Source organism: Brugia malayi, assembly GCF_000002995.4.
Source record: "Brugia malayi strain FR3 genome assembly, contig: Bm_v4_Chr2_contig_001, whole genome shotgun sequence".
Classification (NCBI taxonomy): Eukaryota; Metazoa; Nematoda; class Chromadorea; order Rhabditida; family Onchocercidae; genus Brugia; species Brugia malayi.
In genome coordinates, this window is record NW_025062476.1 from 8,351,091 (window position 1) to 8,371,229 (window position 20,139).

Consider the following 20,139-nt stretch of genomic DNA (forward strand, 5'->3'; position numbering starts at 1 on the left):
ACAGAATGAAATCGCGGTATATGCGTAGATTTTAACATTCAAAATAAGTGATAAAAGCATTAAATCAAATCAATTTGTTACATATAAAGTCGAATTAAATCACGAATCTGAGCGTATACTTGTCGTAAATCCGCAGACCTAAAAGAATCAAAAATTTGACATTATTGTTCTGAGATGAAGTAAGTACAGTGTGAGTTAAAAAGATTTTAAGATAGAATATCTTAAAGGCAATCATCGGAAGTCAAACAGTTAAAAAGTTAAGGGAATCAATTTATTTTGGACTGCATTAAATTAAATAGAATTTAACAACTTACTCCAGCACATTTTTGTGAAACCATTCTAGTTGTTCTACCGTTGCACAAAGACCCTCATTGTGAGGAAACTTCTCCAACGTTGCTTCCAACCAAACAGATAACTGCTGAAATTTGTTACATTCTTCAAAGCTATCGTCAATTTCAGAAAAATGATTACTTCCGGAGCATTTGGATCTTTTTATAGCCACTTTTCATGATCCATTTATAATAATAAAACCTTCATATCCTCACTAATGTTAATAGTGTGTGTATATCTTCTTGAATTATTTAATATGACCTTTAGAAATGCTTAACAATAGATACCTCTTTCGATAGTTTACCAATTAAATAGATAATTTCAGCCATATCCCGCTTTAAAGTACCCGAAACGCTGAATACTGCCGCTTGAAGAGACCCGCTAATCAGTCTCTCGCCGTATTTTAAAAATAGTTGTTCAGCTCCTTCTACACCTGCATCCCGATAATTGGACTGCAATATTATATTATTCAACATTCAACTCTAAAACCCAGTTCATTTAAGTTGTTTTTAATCCGTTTATAAACAACTGACTCAATAAAATTAATAGACTCAACCAATGAAATTTTCGTCTGCATATAAGAAGCGAAGAGATAGCCTTCGCCACCTTGTTCCTCTATATTTTTCTCACAATTTTTGAATTTTGAAAAACTTAAACCTCATCGTACCTTTCTCGCGATGAGTAACGATGTAATACATTCGGAAAAAAATTTGGTTACTGATCTATTTGCATCAACGTGATCAACACCTAAACCAACCAGTCCACATTCAAACAACTGTGCACTCATTGGTTCTTGGAAAAATACTGACGGCGCACGCTGCACGAATCTAAAACAAAACTTTAAATTGTGTGTTAATTGTTGCTTTCTTTAAACATATCTTACACTTAGTGGTTAAGATTGGAGTACGATCAAATAATCACCTGATAGCCAATCTAAACATATCATCGATTGTATCAGGATGATTGCGAAAACCATTTTGTTCCTGCAGTAGCTTAAACGAATCGTTGCATAAAATCTGTAAAAACAAGCAGAAAAATTTAAAAAATAACATATTCCGCCTTTTTAGAACCAAATCTTTTGTAAATTAACATACTTTATTATAGATACAAACAACGTAATTCTTCAATAAAAATTCATCAATCGTAAAAAGTTTACGTTAAGCATATGAACTAATCCGGAGCGACAGTTATCCAAATGACCGTATTCATCAACCAAAATACTGGCCAAATACAGGAAGCATGAATGAGGATGACGATTATATATATCAACCATCTAGAAGTTATACTGCACGTTATAACAGAGAGACGACAGTTATCCAAATGACCTTAATTTTTTTATTTTTCGCAAACTATGTTTGAAACTAAAAAATAGATATGTCATCAACGCAACTGAACAACAAATATCTATTTTTTTTTTTTTTTTTTATAAATCTGATTTTTCAAATAGTGAACCTGCTCAACAAGGGATTCAATAAAAATAATTGAATGGACTTCCAAAAAGCGTATCATAAATCGTATCGCACGGCAACAATGTTCAACGACTCGAGTATTTTTTTCATATTTTCTGCAAGTTTCTAAAACAAACGGCCAAACTTCTTTCACAGTTGCAATCCATAGTGTTGGAACATTATCATTTGTATTTGTGGAACTTCCTGAATGAAAATAAATTAAATTAGGTCAAATTAACGAGCAAAAGTTACCAATAAATTTATAATGCATATAATTTTGGAAAAAAACATGGCAATAAATACCGTTCTGCACGGTATTCTTCGGATTGCATGCTTGATGCGTCCACGGTTGAACATGTCGGAAGACTGCAGCTATTCTATCGACCCATAAAACCGGATCACGACTCAAAAGATACCATGAATCTGATGCATTCTCGTTACTGTCTTGTGGTTCGTTAGGTGATATATCCACCTTTGATTTAAGAAGCTAAAACAAAATAATTGAATGAGAAACAATGTAATAAGTAAAATGTTCAAATAAAATTTAGTGCATGAAAATTTTCAAAAAATATAGTTTGGATGGAAATAAAAATTTTGAGAATAAAATCTACTTCAGCCAAATTTGTCGTCTGCGGCTCAATTAACCGCCTTAACCGGGTTGCAGTTTCTTCTCCTGGTAAACCATTCAGCATTGAAGAACAAGCTAAAAAGATTAATAATAAATTTCACTGTCAATCATTCACAAACAATTTCTGGATAATAATTTTTGCATTAAATTAGTCCAATCTATGGCTCTTAATTGATAAATTTTAAAAACCTTCTCTACCAAAATCAACAGCTTTAAAAACGAAGTAAGAAATGACCAAGGTTATTGTTTCGGTAATATAAATAAGCTTAAAATCAGACAAAGCAAATGTTCAATACAGCAACAATAAGCACACTTTTAAGTTAAAAAATTCAAGAGATTAACTTTTGATCCTTTTTATGACGCAATATAAAGCAAGGCTTGGAACTGAGGATAAAAAATATTTTATGTGAAACTTCAATCATAAATAAATAAAATAAAAAATATAGAAACTATGTATATAAAAAAATAAAAACTATAAGTAAAAAACAAGAATTATTCAAAGTAAATATGAGAAAGTGAACCCTGAAGAAGTAGGAGGATGGAATTTTCCAGCTGTTGTCCTTTGTTTTCGCCATTTTCCAGAAATGGAATGATGGCAAATATAGAATCAAAGTGCTCCAAACAATTACTCTCGCACTTTTCACAGATCCCGTAAAGAGATTCGGAAGCGGCTCGAACGAAGCACGGCTTTTGTACTTTATCCAGTAACCAAGTAATGCATGGTTCTAAATGAAATCCTTCTAAAACTTAGATCATAGAAAACTGCAAAATCAGTTAAATAACGCAAAGCCATATTCCAAATATTAGATTAAAACAAATGACAAACCTTGATATTGCTTATTTTCGTGTAACCAATCAATTAAATTTCCAAGTAATTTAATAGAGGTATTAGTCAGTATCGGATGAGATGTAACGGGCATAACCAGTACAGCATGAACCAAAAGAGGAACCACTGTTTCTTCGGTCCTGAAAAAGAATAAACCAATGGGTCAAGATAAGACAAAGACCTTAAGTGAAAAACAGCAGCAATAACAACTGGACACCTGAGTAACGAAAAAGAACACTTACGGAAGAACGTTATGTACGATCACTGAAATAATATACAAAGCAGCTTCCGATTCGTCCCAAGAACCTGATGAAACCGATTGCAGTATTGAGAACATCTACAAAACACTGCGGCGAATTCATAGTCAAAATTAAACCAATTCAGTAATCTTCAGTTTCTTTCGAAAAAATCCCTCGATTACTCCTAAACTAACAAATTAAGTTAATCAGTAACTGTATCAGATTTTCCTTAATATATTTGTGGAAGTAACTGAATCTGATTCAATTGTTACCCTTCTCTCTAACAATTCTTCTGAAAATATACCATTCAACTCATATTTTATAAAGCAGAGAATGATAACATACTCTGATATCTTAACATAAAATTTCTATAATGTGTAAAAATACATACGCTTTGGATGCACCGATCAGTTCCAACGATGAAAACAACATCCTTGAGTGTGTCGGAAACTTGACCTCGAAACTCAACAAAATCATCGTTCTCGTCCGGAACATCTTCCTGATCAGTGTCAAACCGACAGTGCTTATAGAGTGCCATGATATACCTTAATTAAAAATATGAAGATATGAATATTTCTCTTTACCAAAGGAACGATATAAAAGGATGTGAACAACAGCATCTAAATATGAAACGATTGACTACTGTATCCATTATTTTTCTAAATTTACTGCATCAAATTTCATACAGACCTATCTATTTCTTTCAGATCATAAGAAGCAACGTAAACTATCTAACCGTTCGATGTATGGCTTGAACTGAGTGTTCAAATCATCATCGTTCCTTTCATACAGATATTCAGAAAGACGGTACCAAATGTTGAATGTCATTTCCACTAGCTAAACAAAATTTTAATAAAAATTATACTGTAAAACATAAAAACTTCATTCCAAATTTCTGAAATTAAATAAGGAATCATGACTAACATTATAATCATGATAGCCTGCTAGAAGAAGGAGCATTTCGATGCTTCGAAAATCACCAAGATGTTGTCCTGGCTCTTGGATCATACATTCTAGGAGTGATTCACTTAATTCACAAAACACTCGAGCATATCCTTGTAATCTGCAGATTCAAATTTTATACACTATCGTCGTTTGCTAAAAGCATGATTTTTCATTTCCAATAAAGAACTTTTAGTTTATATAGTCACCAAAATGTTCATTCAAATTCTGGACTAATAGTTCTTTAAATTTTTACAATTTATATAGTATAAACCTATCAAAATCATCGTTCGCGACAGCCATTGAAAAGCTATCCGCCATCCCATAGCATGCAGTTTGCAGAGCCACGGCTAAAGCACGATTAACATTGGTATCTTCAGCACGATATAACGCTGATACAATACATTCACAAGCCGAATCATGTAATGAACTGGGTGAATTTGGATTCTGCTGCAAATAAGTTCAGAAATATATGTATTCCAAAAGTTAATTGACTACTAACTACTTCTCTTTTCTTTTTTTTCTCGTCAGAAAATATAATCATTTGTCAATTTGTTTTGCTTTCTCAAATGAAATAAATGAAAGCTAATTTTTTGAATTTCTTTGATAATTGAAAATTTAAACACATAAAAGCATATTGGAAATATAAAAATGGTACGAAAATTCAAACCAAAAGTGAGAAAACATATTTGAGCAGTTCGCTTGCTGCAATATCATCAGTTGGAATTAGCGGATTTAGCAACCAGGAGCTGAAGCAGCTCAGAACTCTTTTCAGTATCGCATCGTCATTACTATTAAAAACACAAACTTGACTCTGCAAAAGGACTTATTGAAAATAATACTGTAAAAATATATCCTGATAAGTTGCGAAAGCTGGAAAAAAAATTATGCAACATATTTTTAAAAAAGATTAATATCCATTTGGTCAAGCTTGAAGAAATTCGTAATAAGAACTCACTAAAAAATGAATAACTGCTTGTGTCTTCTGTGCTAGTTCTGTGTTTACTGCACGGCGCCGATTCTCACCAATCCTTAGATGTGAGCTTTGTACCTCTTCTGGCAGGGTTTTCAAAAAAGTAAGTAAAACAGGAGTTTTATCAGGTGTTCCGAACCTGCAAGCAGATCATTAAAAATAGACAAAAGAGGTGCTTCTGGAAAGGACAACTTATAGAAATGAATTTCCAACTTATCCGGCATGAAAGTCATAAGAAATTATGTTCTTAATACTTGTGAAGTGAGACGTTTTCAGATGAACACTCAACGTGTTGTATTAACAAAAGAAAATATAGCCATTTCCAAGAATGAAATCCAGACAGAGACAATAAAAAAACCTCTCAAGAATTTCTGCAACGAAATTAGTCCATTCCGGCACTTGTAAATAAAGATCAGAAAGCGCCAAACAAAGCTGAGTTATGATTACCGAATTCCTTTCAAGTGGATAAGACTCGTAATTCCTGAAACAGATGTCAATCATCGTAAATAGGAGAATTTGTCAGGCAAAAGAGTATTCAGTTTTGATTTCGAAAAACTATCATCATGAACGACATACGACAAAAAAATTTCATAATACAAAGATTCAATGATTTCAACTGCAACTTTGTAATGCAACAACTGATCAAGTGGCGAAAATGATACCCAGTAAAAGTCATTGGCGAAAATTGAAAATCACAAAACAAACAAATCAAATCTGCTCCTTGAATTACTAAAATGTAATTCAAACAAGTATACTAATGACGAAATAAGGACCTCAAATGATTAATTAACGAATCCCTCAAAGACAAATGTGAAGAAGACGGTAATTCCTTTATAGAATGCAACAATTTCTGCCTCATTGTTTGAGCAGCGAAGTAACTGGCTGTCGAATCTCGATGTTCAGATAATATACGATCACAAATGGACCATGAATACACCTGCAACAACTTCCAAATCAAATTCATTTTATATTCCACAAAAGTTTGTGCATACTTTGTATAACCCTTTCAAGAAAACTTACGGATTTTTGAAATTCTCCAAGCCAGATGCTAGCTTTGCTGCATGCAATACTATCAGACCCATTTAATACCGCAATTGCATGATATACCGTCTCGATATTATCCATCCTTCAATGACTTCAACTAAGAATAAATATTCCTCATTTGAGAGTTACCACTGACCCCAATTTTAGAGTAGATGTAGCATAATTTTCAAGGAAGACTTTTTAAACAGAATGGAATGGCAAGACTTCATAACATATTAACTTCGAAATAAAGTAATGAGTAAGGGTAAACAAACCTAAATTAAATAAAATCAGGTAAAAAAGGCGTTAAAAAGATTTATTCGAGCTTCTTATGTTAGTAACTGAATAGAAAAATGATGAGAATGACCGAATGAGTGAACGTGAAACATTACAATAACGATGATGATACCGCCTATGCATTAATTAGTGAAATTTTACTTCATTTGAAGATACTTCTTGAAATAACCGTTACGGATTCTTTGTAATATGCACTCTAAACATGACTAGTTCAGCTAACATTTTCTTTTCCATTAACCGGTTCTTATTGCGCTTCGTTTTGTATGCGTAACAAAACATCGTAAGATGGGTGAAGCAAAATTCCAAAAGTTTTAAGAAAACATAGTACATGCCAAATCCCGGAATTTAAATCACTAGAAACAAGTGAAGACTTGGAATAAAACCTCAAAAACCCTTTCTTAGATTATGCATAGATTATAAACTATAAATCTAAGCTTGATTACTACCATCCCACAATCAACCGGCACTTCTAATGGTATGAATCACTACTCATGATTTTACATTTCTAAAAATGAGATTCCGAGGACTCTGGAACGTTCTCCCACATTTCCCGCGATATGACACATTAGAAATCAAAATAAATACAACTGCACCAAGCTACTGCCAATAACAGCGTAGAGAAGATTGACCAGTCTAAAAAGCAATTAAACACATTATAAATTCCATGCTTTATTTATAAAAAAAAAAAAAATTAAAAACGTACGATAGAATGAAACAACGCATTAAACATCTAAAATACATAAATCACCGCAATTAAGATGATGTTAATTCTGGATGATAGAATATTTAATACAGTGTCGATACAGTTCTAAGTAGTTTTAAACTAAGAACTTCAGATGTGAATTTTTCTGAAAGCATAGTAGTCTATGAAAATTGATCAAATGCACTAAACATAAGCAGGAGGATAGAAAAAAAAAAAAGTATTTGAAAAATATGGTGGAAAAAACTGTTCGCACTGAGAGAAACAAAACAGGACGCAAGGAGCTTCAAAAACAAAATAGAAATATAGTAGAAAAACCACTAAGCTCAAAATATGGCAATAATGGTCTATATTTTTAAAATTCTAACTTTTAAATTTCAATACGGAAAAGGTAATTTTATCAGCACAACATCGATTATCCAAACATAACTGCTAATTTCCAAAAGTGACAAGTCCATGAATCGAAACCACATGAAAAACAAATGCAAAACGTTTTACAATTATGTACTCTAATCTATAACGTCTGAAAAAACTGATAAAATTAAAAATTTTCCTCATAGAATTCCATTAATGAGCTTAAACTACACTGATACTTCACACAAGTTAAAGCTTCAAAATAAAAATAAGTCAATTCTGGAGTCAAATAAAGCACGCATGCAGCATGTTTCCGGCGTAAATCCACCCGCATACCTACTCCCACTGATTTGTAATACATGCTGCAAATATCCCATTCGAGACAAATCCTCGGGTTTTGGAAGTGATGGTCCATTGATGGGAAGCTCCGGCCCACGATACACGAACGGTGCACCACTTATACGAATTAGTGCAAAAGATGCAGTATCGAGACGTTTTTGTTGAGCTTCTGTAATTAGAATGACTTCTACAATTAAAGAACATATGAAAAAATGAAAACAGCTTTCAAGTTAAAGAAATTACCAAAAGAATAACTTATTTATATTCAAAGAATTATTCAGGGAATACAGAGCTCTATATAAATAATACTTAATCTCTGTGTAATCTTAAAGTGATACTTAATTCCTTACCCATTTTAGATTTCTTTCGCTTTACAGCTTCTTCCTTTTCTGCGAGTTCTGCTTCAATCTGTCGCTTTCTCTGACGATCCAAAATGACTTCTGCAGGCAAATCAGATTCACGGAGTTCGTCAATTATTGCCTTAGCTTTGTCTGAACTAGTCACTTTCTCAGGCAACTCCTGAAAATTTTGCACAACTAATCAATTGGAAAGATTGTGAAACATCTAGTACTAATCGAAGAAAAGTACTCACTTTTTTCCCGGCTCCTTCTACAACATACTTTTTTCTTTTTTGCTCTTCTTCCAACATTTGAAAAATCCATATTTGATCTTCATCAAGCTAAAAAAACTTTTTTACTTGATCCTGAGATTTAGAAATGGCAAATCAAATAATCTAGGAATAACCGCTAAAGTAGATCCTTTCTAGAACATTATCGATCACTTAGTATGACGCGCATTTCTTACTAATTCATTCTGTAGATACAGTCACAAGTCTATTTACCTTGCGCTTATTTCTTTCAATAAGTTCACTGTTCTCTGATTTAAAACGGTTAACTTCAGCTTCGGTCTCCTCAACATCAATATTATAGGTCAAATTCATGACAATTGTTTCAATCCGTTCCAAATAATTGTTGAAGTCGCGCAACGTTGGAAAATCCATTCGTTTCAAATTGTAAATCTAAATATGGCTGCTTAAACGACACACAGAGGACTTGACAAAATTCTCATGAAATGGTAATCATAGTGTCATTTTCATGAACTTCCAACTTCTCCACTAAACCAACAAAATATGATATAATCTTACCTTTCCAAGTTTTTTACGAATATGATTTTCTTTCTCCACCACAGGGTCATCAAAGATTTGTTCCCAGAATCCTTTCTTCCACAAAATTTTTCCACACTGTGGACAGGGACCGCTGTTGCGAGCAAACAGATTTTCTACACAGTTCCTAGAACTGCCAAATGTAAAGGATCTCATCGCGCTCCATACATGTGATTAACTCTAAAATATTTCTCATTTAACTGTTTGGACTGACTTGCCTGCATAATGGATGACCACACTCATTAATCATCATCAACATCGTTCGGTTATTGTATTCCTTAGCTTTACATTTTGGACATTCGCGCATTCTACACCTTCACAGTGATTCTCTTACTAAGTCAATGAGCGGATTCTTTATCACGACTTTTTCCCTCCACCACAAGTTTCGAAACAGGATAACTCTGGTATAAAGTGGATTGACGCCGAATTACTTGCAGCAGCTCTTGACACTTCTGAAAAAGAACATGTTCCAATGCTTGAGTTCTTACCATTATCAAATGACTCAACTAATTTCTGCTAAAAATATTGAAACCATATAATCACATCTGATGAAGAGAGATTACAGTGCCAGATCTTCGTATGCCTCCTGTGATCACACTAGTTTCAATCCGATGGTTATTTAATATCCAGGAATGAGTGGATTGTTTGGTAAACTATGTAACCAATAAAGTTTGAAATAACAATACCGTGTAAAATTCGGCTTTTGAGATGTTGTTGTTTTTCACTGCTATCGTGAAGTGGTCGCGTATTCTTCGTTTGAAAAACTCTCGATAATTATATTGCGGAAACTGAAAAGCAAACAGGATAATCAGCTATGAATAGATATACACAGAAAAGTAAACTTCTGAAGTTTCGACTTGAAAAAAATCTCCTTATGGGATAGGATGCGTAAGTTCCAGTTGGCAAAGACATCACCTTTACTGCGATAATGTATGAGATGGACCATACCTGTGAGGCCGACCTCAGTAGCTGTTTATAAAGACAGATCCAATCGGCCTGCGGCACACTTCCCATCCGATTCGATCACGTAACCCTTGAATGAATTCCTAAATATGAAAACGTCTCCTTCCTCTTCGTCTCTCCCCTTTCAACCTACACTGCCACTCTTTCGTACTCTCCTCATTTCAACATTCTCCTCTCCTCTTCCTTTCTTTTCGTCATCATATAATCAAGCCATTTCTTTGCCTCTCACATTATTTTTGTTTCCTATCCTCCCACCCTACACATTATCTATTAGCCATCAGTTTCATTGATCTTTGTTACTCTCCTCAAACACACTCTTTTTCTCCACCGTAAAGCAATTCCATACTTCACCACATCCAATCGCTGTTGGACCCGTTTTATCTGCTACAGCACAACAACAATTTAAATGACTCGGAAGTTTTATTTGGGTTGCTGAGTTTCTCGAGAATTTGATTGGATTGTTGAGTAGAGAAGACTCTTTAAAATATTCCAAAGCAATAATAAGTAAATAAGGTGAATGCAGGCTGTATCTGCTTTAACCCTTCTCGTAAGTTATTTGTAATGAATTGAATTAGAGGAAAAACTTCATAATCCAATTTAATTCGTTCATTTCTGTAAGCGCCTTTTATTCTTCCATATTTCAAATGCTATAGCTTTATCAGGACTGAGGATCAGGCTGATAGGAAACTCCAAACAATCGTAATTTTTTTTTTGTGCAATTTAGGGTTAAGGAAATGCGTTGGAATTCCATCTCTCTCCAACACTGAAATCAAATCAGGAAATGATTCGTTGTTGCTAATACTAGAATCTTATCCCTTCTCGACTAACACTTCAAAATGGCTATTTCCTGATTTTCATATCAACACTTTAGATTAGTACTTATCAAACTTATTCACCTTTCTAATTTGTTTGGCATACCACAGAATGACGAACGTCGATCAATTCTTTTGTGCTTTTCCTTGTACTGAGATCAGCTTCCATAATTGATCGTAATCATTTATTAGCAGTTTCGAATAGCTTATCAAGATTCTGCTCTTCTCAAAACTTTTTGAAGCACTGCTGTTTCACGTGTATTAGCAGTTTTTTGGTGAAATATGCTGTAAACATTGTATGTTATCTTTCATATCTACGGCCTATTTAAAAAAATTGAATAAATTTGTATTCTTAATAAGTGGAAATTAGCAATCATTAGTTGAAATCATAACTTGCCTCAATATGGAAGAACAAATTTCAACAGTGCGGAAGCGTAAGGTCTTTCCACTAATCATGAAAACCACTAAATCTGATCGAAGATCGTTTCTTCAACTGGAGAAATTTTCTTTGGAAACAACTGAATTATGAACAACGTTGACCAGGAAAACTTATGAGTCGACCAAAAAATATGGAGTAAACTTTTTTTGAGTAAACATAATATTAAATGCCAACTTCTGGTCGATTATGGAGCCATATGTTGAACAAAAATAAGGAGATTCCTCTATATGAGCACCGCCTCTTAAAGTTGAAAGAATTATGTGCTTTTAGCTGAGTAAAATTTATATTTTTTGAAGCTTTTTTACAAAATTTCCAATTCAATGTTTGTCCTCTAGCCGAAGTACTCAAGCAAGCGCTGCTGTCCACTTGCGAATACAAAGCTTTAGTTTTCAAAATTTTCTGATTCAAATTTTAGTAGGTATTTTTTTAATTGATTGGTACTTATATAAACAATATGCCATTAATCCTGTCATAATCAACTCCCTTTTACTCTGCACATAAAAAAATTCTAAAGCACTTTATTTTCGAATAAAACTGAATAAATAAGGATTTTTCTGCGAACAAACGAGGATGAATTTAATATTTCAAAAGTTTTGGAATGCGTTCGATATTTGAAGAAGAAAAGAATATCAAGGACCAATAGGTTGTTTCTTACGCTGCTGAAACGAATAGTAACATTAAAGTATTTCTACAAATGAAAAACATAATCTATCATTAATAAACAAGTCGAACTACAACTGGGTATTTTCGAGCAAATTACAGACACAAATTCAACAATTATGTACAAAGATGTCAATGTTATATGCAAAAGAATTGACTTATATAAAAATGAGACCAAGGAAGGTGCAAGCAAAATAATAACAATCTGTGGTAAATAGGTCAGAACTGATTATAGATAACGAATGGAACAAATGCAAAAGACAACAAAATGCATAAGGCAGATATTAAATATGTATATATACATATATGTAAGATCTAACATATACTAAAGCTTTGTGCAGAAACTATTGACTTACAAAGTAGCTTTTTTAATAGAATTTAAACAAATGTATCAGTTCAGCAGCAGGCTTTAACCCAAACATCGCTAGACATTTTCCAAATCCAGTTTATCATTTGCGGAAGAAAAATGAAAGGGAAGTCGAAAATTCATAATTGCATTAAAATATTAAGCAGGAAATGTTTCAGAAATGCCAAATTTTCATCCACACATAATTTTTTAAAACAAGGGAAAAGTTATCGAAAATACCAACATCTCAAAAAAATGATTCCCTATAACACTCGAAAATGCTGAGAATTAGAACCAAAACAAAAGTATTATAAAAAAAAAACGACGTATATCAAAGACACAGAAATTATGCTAAAAATCAGAACCAGGGATGCAAACGTGGGTCTAAACGTGCTAAATTTTCGTCTTTGCGTGCCGTTTGAGTTAACTGAGCAACATATTCAGCTAAGCTTTCTTTTTTATACAAATCTGAAAGATTTTTTTTCATTCGGAAAATTCTGCTGCACCAAACGAAAGAATTTTATTCATAAAAAAAAATCAGAGTATATTTGTTATTTGAGATGTTACTCTAAAGAGGGTAGAAAGAGACATTCAAATGAAGGCTCTACAAAAAAAAAAAAAAAAAATGAAAGTCCGAGGAAATCAATACAAATTGTTTTTTGTCATGTAAGGGAAGACAAACCATTTAATCTGCTTTCCAATAATTTGCCAGCACTTCGTGCTAGCTTAAAAATTTCTGCCACAGGCAACTTTTTCTGTCGTGACAAAGCATCCCATAGAAAAAGCTGAGCGTAGGTAACAATCTTCCGTGCATATAAACATCGAACTGTTGCAACTATTGAACAGTTATAGTGACCTGAACTTTGCAATAATATAAAGTGTTTACTTTAAACTCAAACGATTAGCCCTTCATAAAATATAAAGTTAACTACTAAAACTATTCTTAAATAATTATAAAGATTAGCTGACTAGTCTAATACTAATTTTTCCTTCACATCACGGCAACCATTAATATAAACCTTCGACAGAGAGACCCAGAAACTTATGCAAATTTGGTGACATCCGGTACGGTACTATTCGATCAACTTCAAGTTCCACTGAAATTTTATATATAGCATTAAGAAAAATAAGAAACAAAAAGCAATATTTATGCATTAATTATACCACAGCACCGTTCACAGAGTAATTCTATTCACCATTCTCGATGCAGTTTATATAAATGTATGAATGAGAACCATTGTTTTAAAAACAAAACATACAAGTTTGATTTAATCCAAATAGATAATCGACATTCATTGCTTGTCCCGTCCTTGTATTCAGACAAAGGCCACTCACTGTTGCCGGATTAAGATGAAGAATATATTCACAAATGGAAAGAACGGACATGTTTAATGCGACCTATACAAATTTTGAACATAATAGAAATAATGTTATCTAAATATTAAAAGGTGTTTCTCATGTAGCGTTTGACAAATATTACGCTTAAAGCTTTACGAACCAAAAAGGTACGACAAAGATTTTAGATAAACCAAAGTATTACGTTTGTCTGTTTGCCCTTTTCATGCTTGTGACAGAAATGTTTACCTAGAAAAGATCAGTGAAGAAAATGGATTAAAAAATGCTTTTAATGGTTGTACATTGGACTCAACTACTTTATAATTTATAATATAACCAAACATTGTTGTAAAGCATCACACTTAGTTACACTGTAAAATTAAACCTGCTTTCGAAGAGTGTAATAGTGAGTAGGATCCTCATAACGAGGGATGATCCATTTCGAAAGTGAATCAATCGGTAATATGCTTCCTGAAGTTATATGACGAAACTCATCAAGCAAAAGCTGATCCGTAATATTGGTGGATTTCGTAGTACGACCAAAAAATCTGCAAATTTAATACTAATCAACATAAACATCAACATACCAGCTTATGCTTGGAAATTAGTTATCACTGATTTCCGTCGTAGGAAACTGTTAATCCAAATAGTAAATAAAGCGCCAAGAAATTGTTTTAGAAAGTTTTAATTTATGTCAGAGAAATCAAAAGTCTAAAGAATTTAAGGTCCAGGCTGATCGCTTTGATGTAAGAAAATGACAAATAGGACTATATAATGAATCTCAACCATAGAGCTGAATATTTCTGTTTGCAGTGATTTCTTAATTTAAATTATAATTCACGGTACAGTGTTTTTTATAATGCATCTTTTTCATCCATACATCTTCAATTTTAAGTTATTTTTGTACATTAATTAATTTTCTTAAAAATTTCACTTGGTCATAGAAAAATTACCTCTCGATCAGTTTAGCTGAAGAAGATGTATCGATTTTGTTTTTTAAAATTGCATTTAAAATTTCTTCAAATGTATAAAGGCAATTAATTTTATTAGTGCATTCCAACAATGACATGCCACCAATGTATGCGAAATGAGGTACTGCTAATTGTAGGAAACGCCGACATGTTTCCTGGAAAAATCATGTTAATAGCTGACTAGTACTGAAATCTTTGTGACTTGTTTACATAGTTGAAAGATGATTTTCAAAAGAAAAGAGTCTGAAAGGAACAAACATAATGAAGATCATAAATAAAGTAATAATAAATTACATAAAACCAAATGTAACACTAAGCAGTAACCAGATTGACATTAGACAAATATGACCTTTTCCTTCGTCAGAAAATGATTGATCAAAGCAAAAAGCTGATGTATCCCAGAAGCATCCCTATTTGTATCATAGTGTTTAGTTAAGTAATAGCAGTACACCTGGAAAAGCACCACGTTGATTCTTCAAATATTAAGAATCAAAGAATGAATAGTTATCTGATTATTTGTCAATTGAAAAAGAGAGATAAGAAGATGAAAATATGAACAACTGCCTCTCTATTCATGTCCAATCGAAACACAACTCATACTGGTAAAATTCTTAATGTCAATCACTGAAGAATATTCATTTAAAATATTAATTTTCTAATCTAAACAAAAAAAAACACACTCTTCCACTCAGTGCACGAACGGAAATACGGCGTGTAATGACATCAGCTCTCCGTATGACGAAGTAATAGGGCATGAAACGATAGATGATTGACGAAAATTCCTTGTTCTAAAAATGAATAAATTAAGAATCGCAAATAAATAATAGTTAAACTATTTATAAATTTTAAGGAAAATACAAAACATAACAATACATCTAAACAAACAACTTAATGCTCACTGAATTCATTTTCACTCTTTTATTCCTCAAAAAAAGTTTTGTAAAAAAAAAGAGACTGGGAAAATACTTTCATAACAGCTGTACCTTTGCTACATAATGTCCACTGAAAATTTCAACATTTGCAACTTTAGATGAATAAGATGCTAGAATCTGACTAACGTTTCGTACCAACTTTTTACTGAAAACAAAAATTATAAAAGGATTGTATATTCCCAAACCCATCTCTCATCCATACCGCTATTTATACCAGTTACAAACACTAAATAATATTTGAAGATACTCTACTTTAATACTAAAATAACATTTTCTTCTTTTTTTGGAACACATTATAATCTTTTCCCACTTTCTAGAAAAATCGGCTTCATATTGGCTGATCAATCAATTTTTTTGTTTTTCGATTAGTTTTTTTAGAGAATTTATTTCGTTGCATTTATTTCGTTTATTACTGAAGACAAGAAGGGCGATTTTAAAGTTAAATATTAAGTAACCTAGGCAATTTATCGAATTTTGCGGCTAACAGTAATGACCATTTCACAGCTATACTCAGTAAATCTGTCAACTTGTCACTCTTTCCTTTTTGGATATCGAAATCAGATTCAAGGTCTTGCGCACATTTTTTTATGTCCTGAAAGAAAAACAAACCAATATAGTTTTAGCAATAGAGAATTTTCGGGATAATTTTTGAAGATAACTGTTCTCATTTGTTCTTTTCCACCATAAATATACAGACTGAGTTGTTTTCCCCTATTTTTCACAAATAGACTGAACTACTGCAAAAACAAACACTTATTGTTAAAGGAAAAAAAGAAATACCTCACTGATTTCTTTAAATCCAGTAAAATCCTGCAATGAACATCGCCAGTTTCTGATTTCCGTAAGAAAATCTTCGGGAATCGGGTGAGATGCTAAAGATTCGAGATTCCTATGGGCAAACCTGTAATTCAGCATGCTGCCTTTTCAATTACTGTTGTTACACTCAATATACGACCGAGAATATAATAAATAATAAATATCTAAAAATAACTTGATCCTAAATAAAACTGTAAGCATCACTTTTTTTTTTTGTTCTATTTGCTGAAAAATTACAAATATTGGTAATTTCTCTGAAAATTACAAATATAAGTAGCCAACCCGAACAATCGATTTTTCAAGTCATTCACTTTATGCAGCGTGTATTCCAACCAATGCTCTTTCACACTATTTAGTTCGAATAGTAGGCGACAAAGAGATGATATTTCAACAGGTCGATTCTGACATAAGTTTCTAATTATATCACGAAACAATTCTTGCGAAGTAACAGGATTACCTTTATCACTCTTCAAAGGGTCAAAAGCTGAAATCATGCATATGATAGAAAGACAAAGAAACAAAGCATAGTTTCTTATTCCTCAGAATTTGATAATAAAATAATAATGTTTAAGAAAACATGAACTCTTTTGTCTCAACCATTAAAAAATAATATATTGGAATTAAAAAAAAATAAAATTCACAGAACATTTACAGACTTCACCTTACCACTTAATAATTTATCAGAAAGAATAAAAATTCAGCATATCAGAGATATCCTATTTCAAATAATATTATTTGTCACAATAAAGATCTCCAAATCACTAATAAAAATAACAAATGAGATTTATGAACACAGTTAGATATTTTACTTCAACGTTTCTAAGATAAATGCATATTTCATTCCTCTTAACCATGCTTAACTGGGATATCCTATCCATAAAGACAATCAAAATTTCGTAATGCCAATTTCACACTTGACAAATAAATACTCAGTTTAGTTTATGATCAAACGGAAATTAGTAAATATTACCTGCAGAAACATTTTCAAGAATAAAGTCAAGTGGTTGTGAAGCAGCAATAGCATAAAAAACTTGCTGTTCGTTCGATTCTCCAACATGTGAGATGATACGCGCTATGGCTACAGACGGACGAAGTTGTAATTCAGCAACCAACTGCGGTAACCTTAAACTGATTTGTGGATAAAAGTTTCAAAGATGCTCTCAGCATCAATTACAGCTTTCTCGACCTTCACTGTAGTGTAGTAGTGATAAAGCTTGAGCAGATTAAGTAATACATTTTTTAAGTGGAAGAAATACTACCAAACTCAAACTCTATGGACTCAAGTATAAGAGGAGGGATGACCGCGTCAGATTGATTTTATAAACCATTGCCCATATAATATCCATTAACCACAGGTCTCTCAGATAAACAGTCCTACAGATGAGAAGTCAGAAAAAAGTCAAAATTGTAAAAATGATTCAGAATTAGGAATTTCAAACCGGTTGAGATATAATCTATATAAAAATTTAACATAAAAACAAACAAAAAAAAAAAAAAGGGCACTGAAAATTCTTAAAATAAACTACCAAGGTAACCAGTTGCTTGCAGGTATACCAATACCATGTTTTTCCAACTTAGCGTCCACTTCTTTTTCAGTTACATTCCCATAAACTGATAATTTCTAAATAAAGAATTAAAATCACCGGTATACATTTTCACTACAAATCACCTGATAATTATGTAGAAGAAAGAATTATTTCTAAAATAGAAGAAATCAATCGACCACTACCTTCATAAGCCACAATAATCGTGCAATATATTTTCGTGCTCGCAATTCATTTTCCATTCTAGCACCTTCCATTATTCCAATCAAAGCTTCTATCCCTGCACTCAGTGCGGCCTCTTCTGTGCTAAACAATCATTAAGTAATTGAAGAATTGCTGAACTTGACAATACAAGAAGTACTTGGATATCCAGTGAATCATTCTTCATCTCAGTTCGAACTTATTACAGTTGCCCTTTATTAGTAATGACTTTCGTTGCTTACTTCTTTAAGTACCTTTTAACAAAAAAAAATTTCAGAAAAGACACACTTTTCAATATCCAATCGGCTTTCAAGGAAGTCAGCCCAATGTAACCACACAGAATTTCCACCAGCAACATTTTCGTGCAGTAAAGCTGCGGTTTTAAACGAATGACTTGCATCTTCATATCTAAAATTTGAAAAACAAGTTTTGATTCAAGTAGGTCATAAAACACAAATCCCCACTATAATACACAGTTCAGCATTCACTGTTCTCGGATGCAAAAAAATTACACCAGTTGTGAAAATGTAGATCAAAAATTCGTTTATATGAAATACTCAAAAGAACTTACTTCTCGAGTTTCATCAAGATCTTTCCACGCAAGGAATAAAGTTTGGCAATATTTTCCTTGGTGAAAGTATTAATAGTTGTCTTTTGGACAACTGAGAATGCTTCCATAAGTGCACTATGTTTTTGCTCTTCTGCCAGATTAGGCATAGATGATCGTTGTACCAAGCACTTCAAAAGCTCTCTCATCGAAAAATAAGCGTCCATTGCTGGTAAAGCTGGTAAAGTATGTATCCTTAATTTTTTTTGATTATATTTAACTTCATTGGAATTTATGAAAGTAAAAAAAGAGAGCAGCAAATTGCTGCACGGATGGTTTCTGAATCCTACAAAGCAAGCAAAAAACTAAAATTTATTGGGCCAATATCCAACAAGAATATTAAAATAGAACCGAAATTTCGAAGATTGCACACCTGCTTAGTTTATCAATAGCAATATTTATAAGTCCAGCTTTTCGAGCAGCGCGCGCTATCATTAACTGCGAATTTGCAGCTGAATAGAATGGAAGCAAACCCTGTTGAAAATGGCTCGATTGATTCTAAAATAAATCTTCTAGTACGCAAGTTTAAAAAAAAAAAAAAAAAAAAAACCACATATTGTTATAATTTAAAACTGCTTACCGTTGTCCAGTTCTCTTCCTTTCTTTTACTCCCCACTTAATTCCTAATTTCCTCTAACGTAATCTCTTTCCACCCATCCTTCTCTCAATCTTTTTATTTTGCATAACTGCATCACTTTTTATTATTTCATATTCTCGTTGATTTCTTCTGCTTTTGAACTACGACTATTCTTACTATGATAGACTTGTTGATTGCAAACGAAAAATATGGATGACTGAAGCCGAAACATATTTCCTTCCTTTTAACACGTGCTATTTCATCTTTGTTACACAAAACTATCTTTAGACTAAAACATTATTCACTTTATTTGTTAAATATTCTGGACCAAATTTTTGAGAAACCCATCGTTGGTCGTTTGATCAAACCTACTTTATAAGTTAATGTAACAAACAAGAGCAAGAAAACAATCAGATGATAAGAGAAAAGTGAACTTGACTAAATCTATATTAGGAATTTATAATCAGGAAAAAACTTTCCTCATAAACTACTCCTCCTTTCATTATTAGCACATTGTTGTTATTACTACCACCAACTTTTTGTTTCCTGTTATTCCATACATTATATCTATGTCAGTTCACTCATTTTTAGTCGTCTGTTTATTCATATCATTTGTTTCTAATATCTATAGCTAATGTATTTCTTGTTTTCTTGTATATTCGAAATCTGTTATCC

At 32.5% G+C, this 20,139-nt stretch overlaps 5 protein-coding genes across 9 annotated transcripts in view; all 5 read right to left on the bottom strand.

Moving 5' to 3' along the window:
* Window positions 1-77: 77 nt before the first annotated feature.
* On the bottom strand, window positions 78-6,511 carry Bma-tsr-1 (Uncharacterized protein; the record flags this gene model as incomplete). 4 transcript variants are annotated; one of them, XM_043078906.1, is made up of 21 exons in its annotated part: window positions 78-138; window positions 315-418; window positions 618-782; window positions 1,088-1,157; window positions 1,252-1,346; window positions 1,487-1,603; window positions 1,783-1,982; window positions 2,082-2,265; window positions 2,390-2,481; window positions 2,928-3,131; window positions 3,233-3,372; window positions 3,475-3,569; window positions 3,863-4,016; window positions 4,208-4,308; window positions 4,396-4,534; window positions 4,688-4,863; window positions 5,084-5,227; window positions 5,372-5,525; window positions 5,745-5,867; window positions 6,160-6,323; window positions 6,407-6,511. In XM_043078906.1, the coding sequence occupies 21 exons, from the start codon at window positions 6,509-6,511 to the stop codon at window positions 78-80; spliced, it is 2,787 nt and encodes a 928-aa protein (XP_042934840.1). The 4 variants fall into 4 exon arrangements, with proteins under 4 accessions (XP_042934840.1, XP_042934841.1, XP_042934842.1 ...); XM_043078907.1 differs by having other exon boundaries at window positions 998-1,157; XM_043078908.1 differs by lacking the exons at window positions 78-138; window positions 315-418; window positions 618-782; ... (4 more) ...; window positions 2,082-2,265; window positions 2,390-2,481 and having other exon boundaries at window positions 2,899-3,131.
* Window positions 6,512-8,017: 1,506 nt separating this feature from the next.
* Window positions 8,018-9,568, bottom strand: Bma-mnat-1 (Uncharacterized protein; the record flags this gene model as incomplete). Its single annotated transcript, XM_043078910.1, has 6 exons — window positions 8,018-8,268; window positions 8,450-8,618; window positions 8,692-8,778; window positions 8,941-9,117; window positions 9,244-9,388; window positions 9,501-9,568. 6 exons carry the CDS (start codon window positions 9,566-9,568, stop codon window positions 8,018-8,020), a joined length of 897 nt encoding a protein of 298 aa, XP_042934844.1.
* A 31-nt stretch (window positions 9,569-9,599) lies between these two features.
* On the bottom strand, window positions 9,600-10,275 carry Bm501 (uncharacterized protein; the record flags this gene model as incomplete). The annotated part of the gene is made up of 3 exons (XM_001900195.1): window positions 9,600-9,713; window positions 9,948-10,049; window positions 10,210-10,275. 3 exons carry the CDS (start codon window positions 10,273-10,275, stop codon window positions 9,600-9,602), a joined length of 282 nt encoding a protein of 93 aa, XP_001900230.1.
* A 970-nt stretch (window positions 10,276-11,245) lies between these two features.
* On the bottom strand, window positions 11,246-11,492 carry Bm14218 (Uncharacterized protein; the record flags this gene model as incomplete). Its single annotated transcript, XM_043078911.1, has 2 exons — window positions 11,246-11,321; window positions 11,434-11,492. 2 exons carry the CDS (start codon window positions 11,490-11,492, stop codon window positions 11,246-11,248), a joined length of 135 nt encoding a protein of 44 aa, XP_042934845.1.
* Window positions 11,493-12,839: 1,347 nt separating this feature from the next.
* Window positions 12,840-20,139, bottom strand: part of Bma-trr-1 (Uncharacterized protein) — a gene marked incomplete at both ends in the record, with an annotated part of 31,667 nt that continues 24,367 nt past the window's right edge. For both annotated transcript variants that reach the window (XM_043078912.1, XM_043078913.1), the window contains 18 exons: window positions 12,840-12,949; window positions 13,164-13,337; window positions 13,501-13,578; window positions 13,741-13,879; window positions 14,202-14,364; window positions 14,770-14,942; window positions 15,137-15,238; window positions 15,468-15,575; window positions 15,771-15,864; window positions 16,175-16,311; window positions 16,500-16,620; window positions 16,818-17,019; window positions 17,506-17,657; window positions 18,062-18,156; window positions 18,265-18,385; window positions 18,569-18,688; window positions 18,852-19,082; window positions 19,261-19,385. In XM_043078912.1, coding sequence (XP_042934846.1) covers window positions 12,840-12,949; window positions 13,164-13,337; window positions 13,501-13,578; window positions 13,741-13,879; window positions 14,202-14,364; window positions 14,770-14,942; window positions 15,137-15,238; window positions 15,468-15,575; window positions 15,771-15,864; window positions 16,175-16,311; window positions 16,500-16,620; window positions 16,818-17,019; window positions 17,506-17,657; window positions 18,062-18,156; window positions 18,265-18,385; window positions 18,569-18,688; window positions 18,852-19,082; window positions 19,261-19,385 — 2,445 coding nt within the window. The remainder of the gene's footprint in view (window positions 12,950-13,163; window positions 13,338-13,500; window positions 13,579-13,740; window positions 13,880-14,201; window positions 14,365-14,769; window positions 14,943-15,136; window positions 15,239-15,467; window positions 15,576-15,770; window positions 15,865-16,174; window positions 16,312-16,499; window positions 16,621-16,817; window positions 17,020-17,505; window positions 17,658-18,061; window positions 18,157-18,264; window positions 18,386-18,568; window positions 18,689-18,851; window positions 19,083-19,260; window positions 19,386-20,139) is intronic.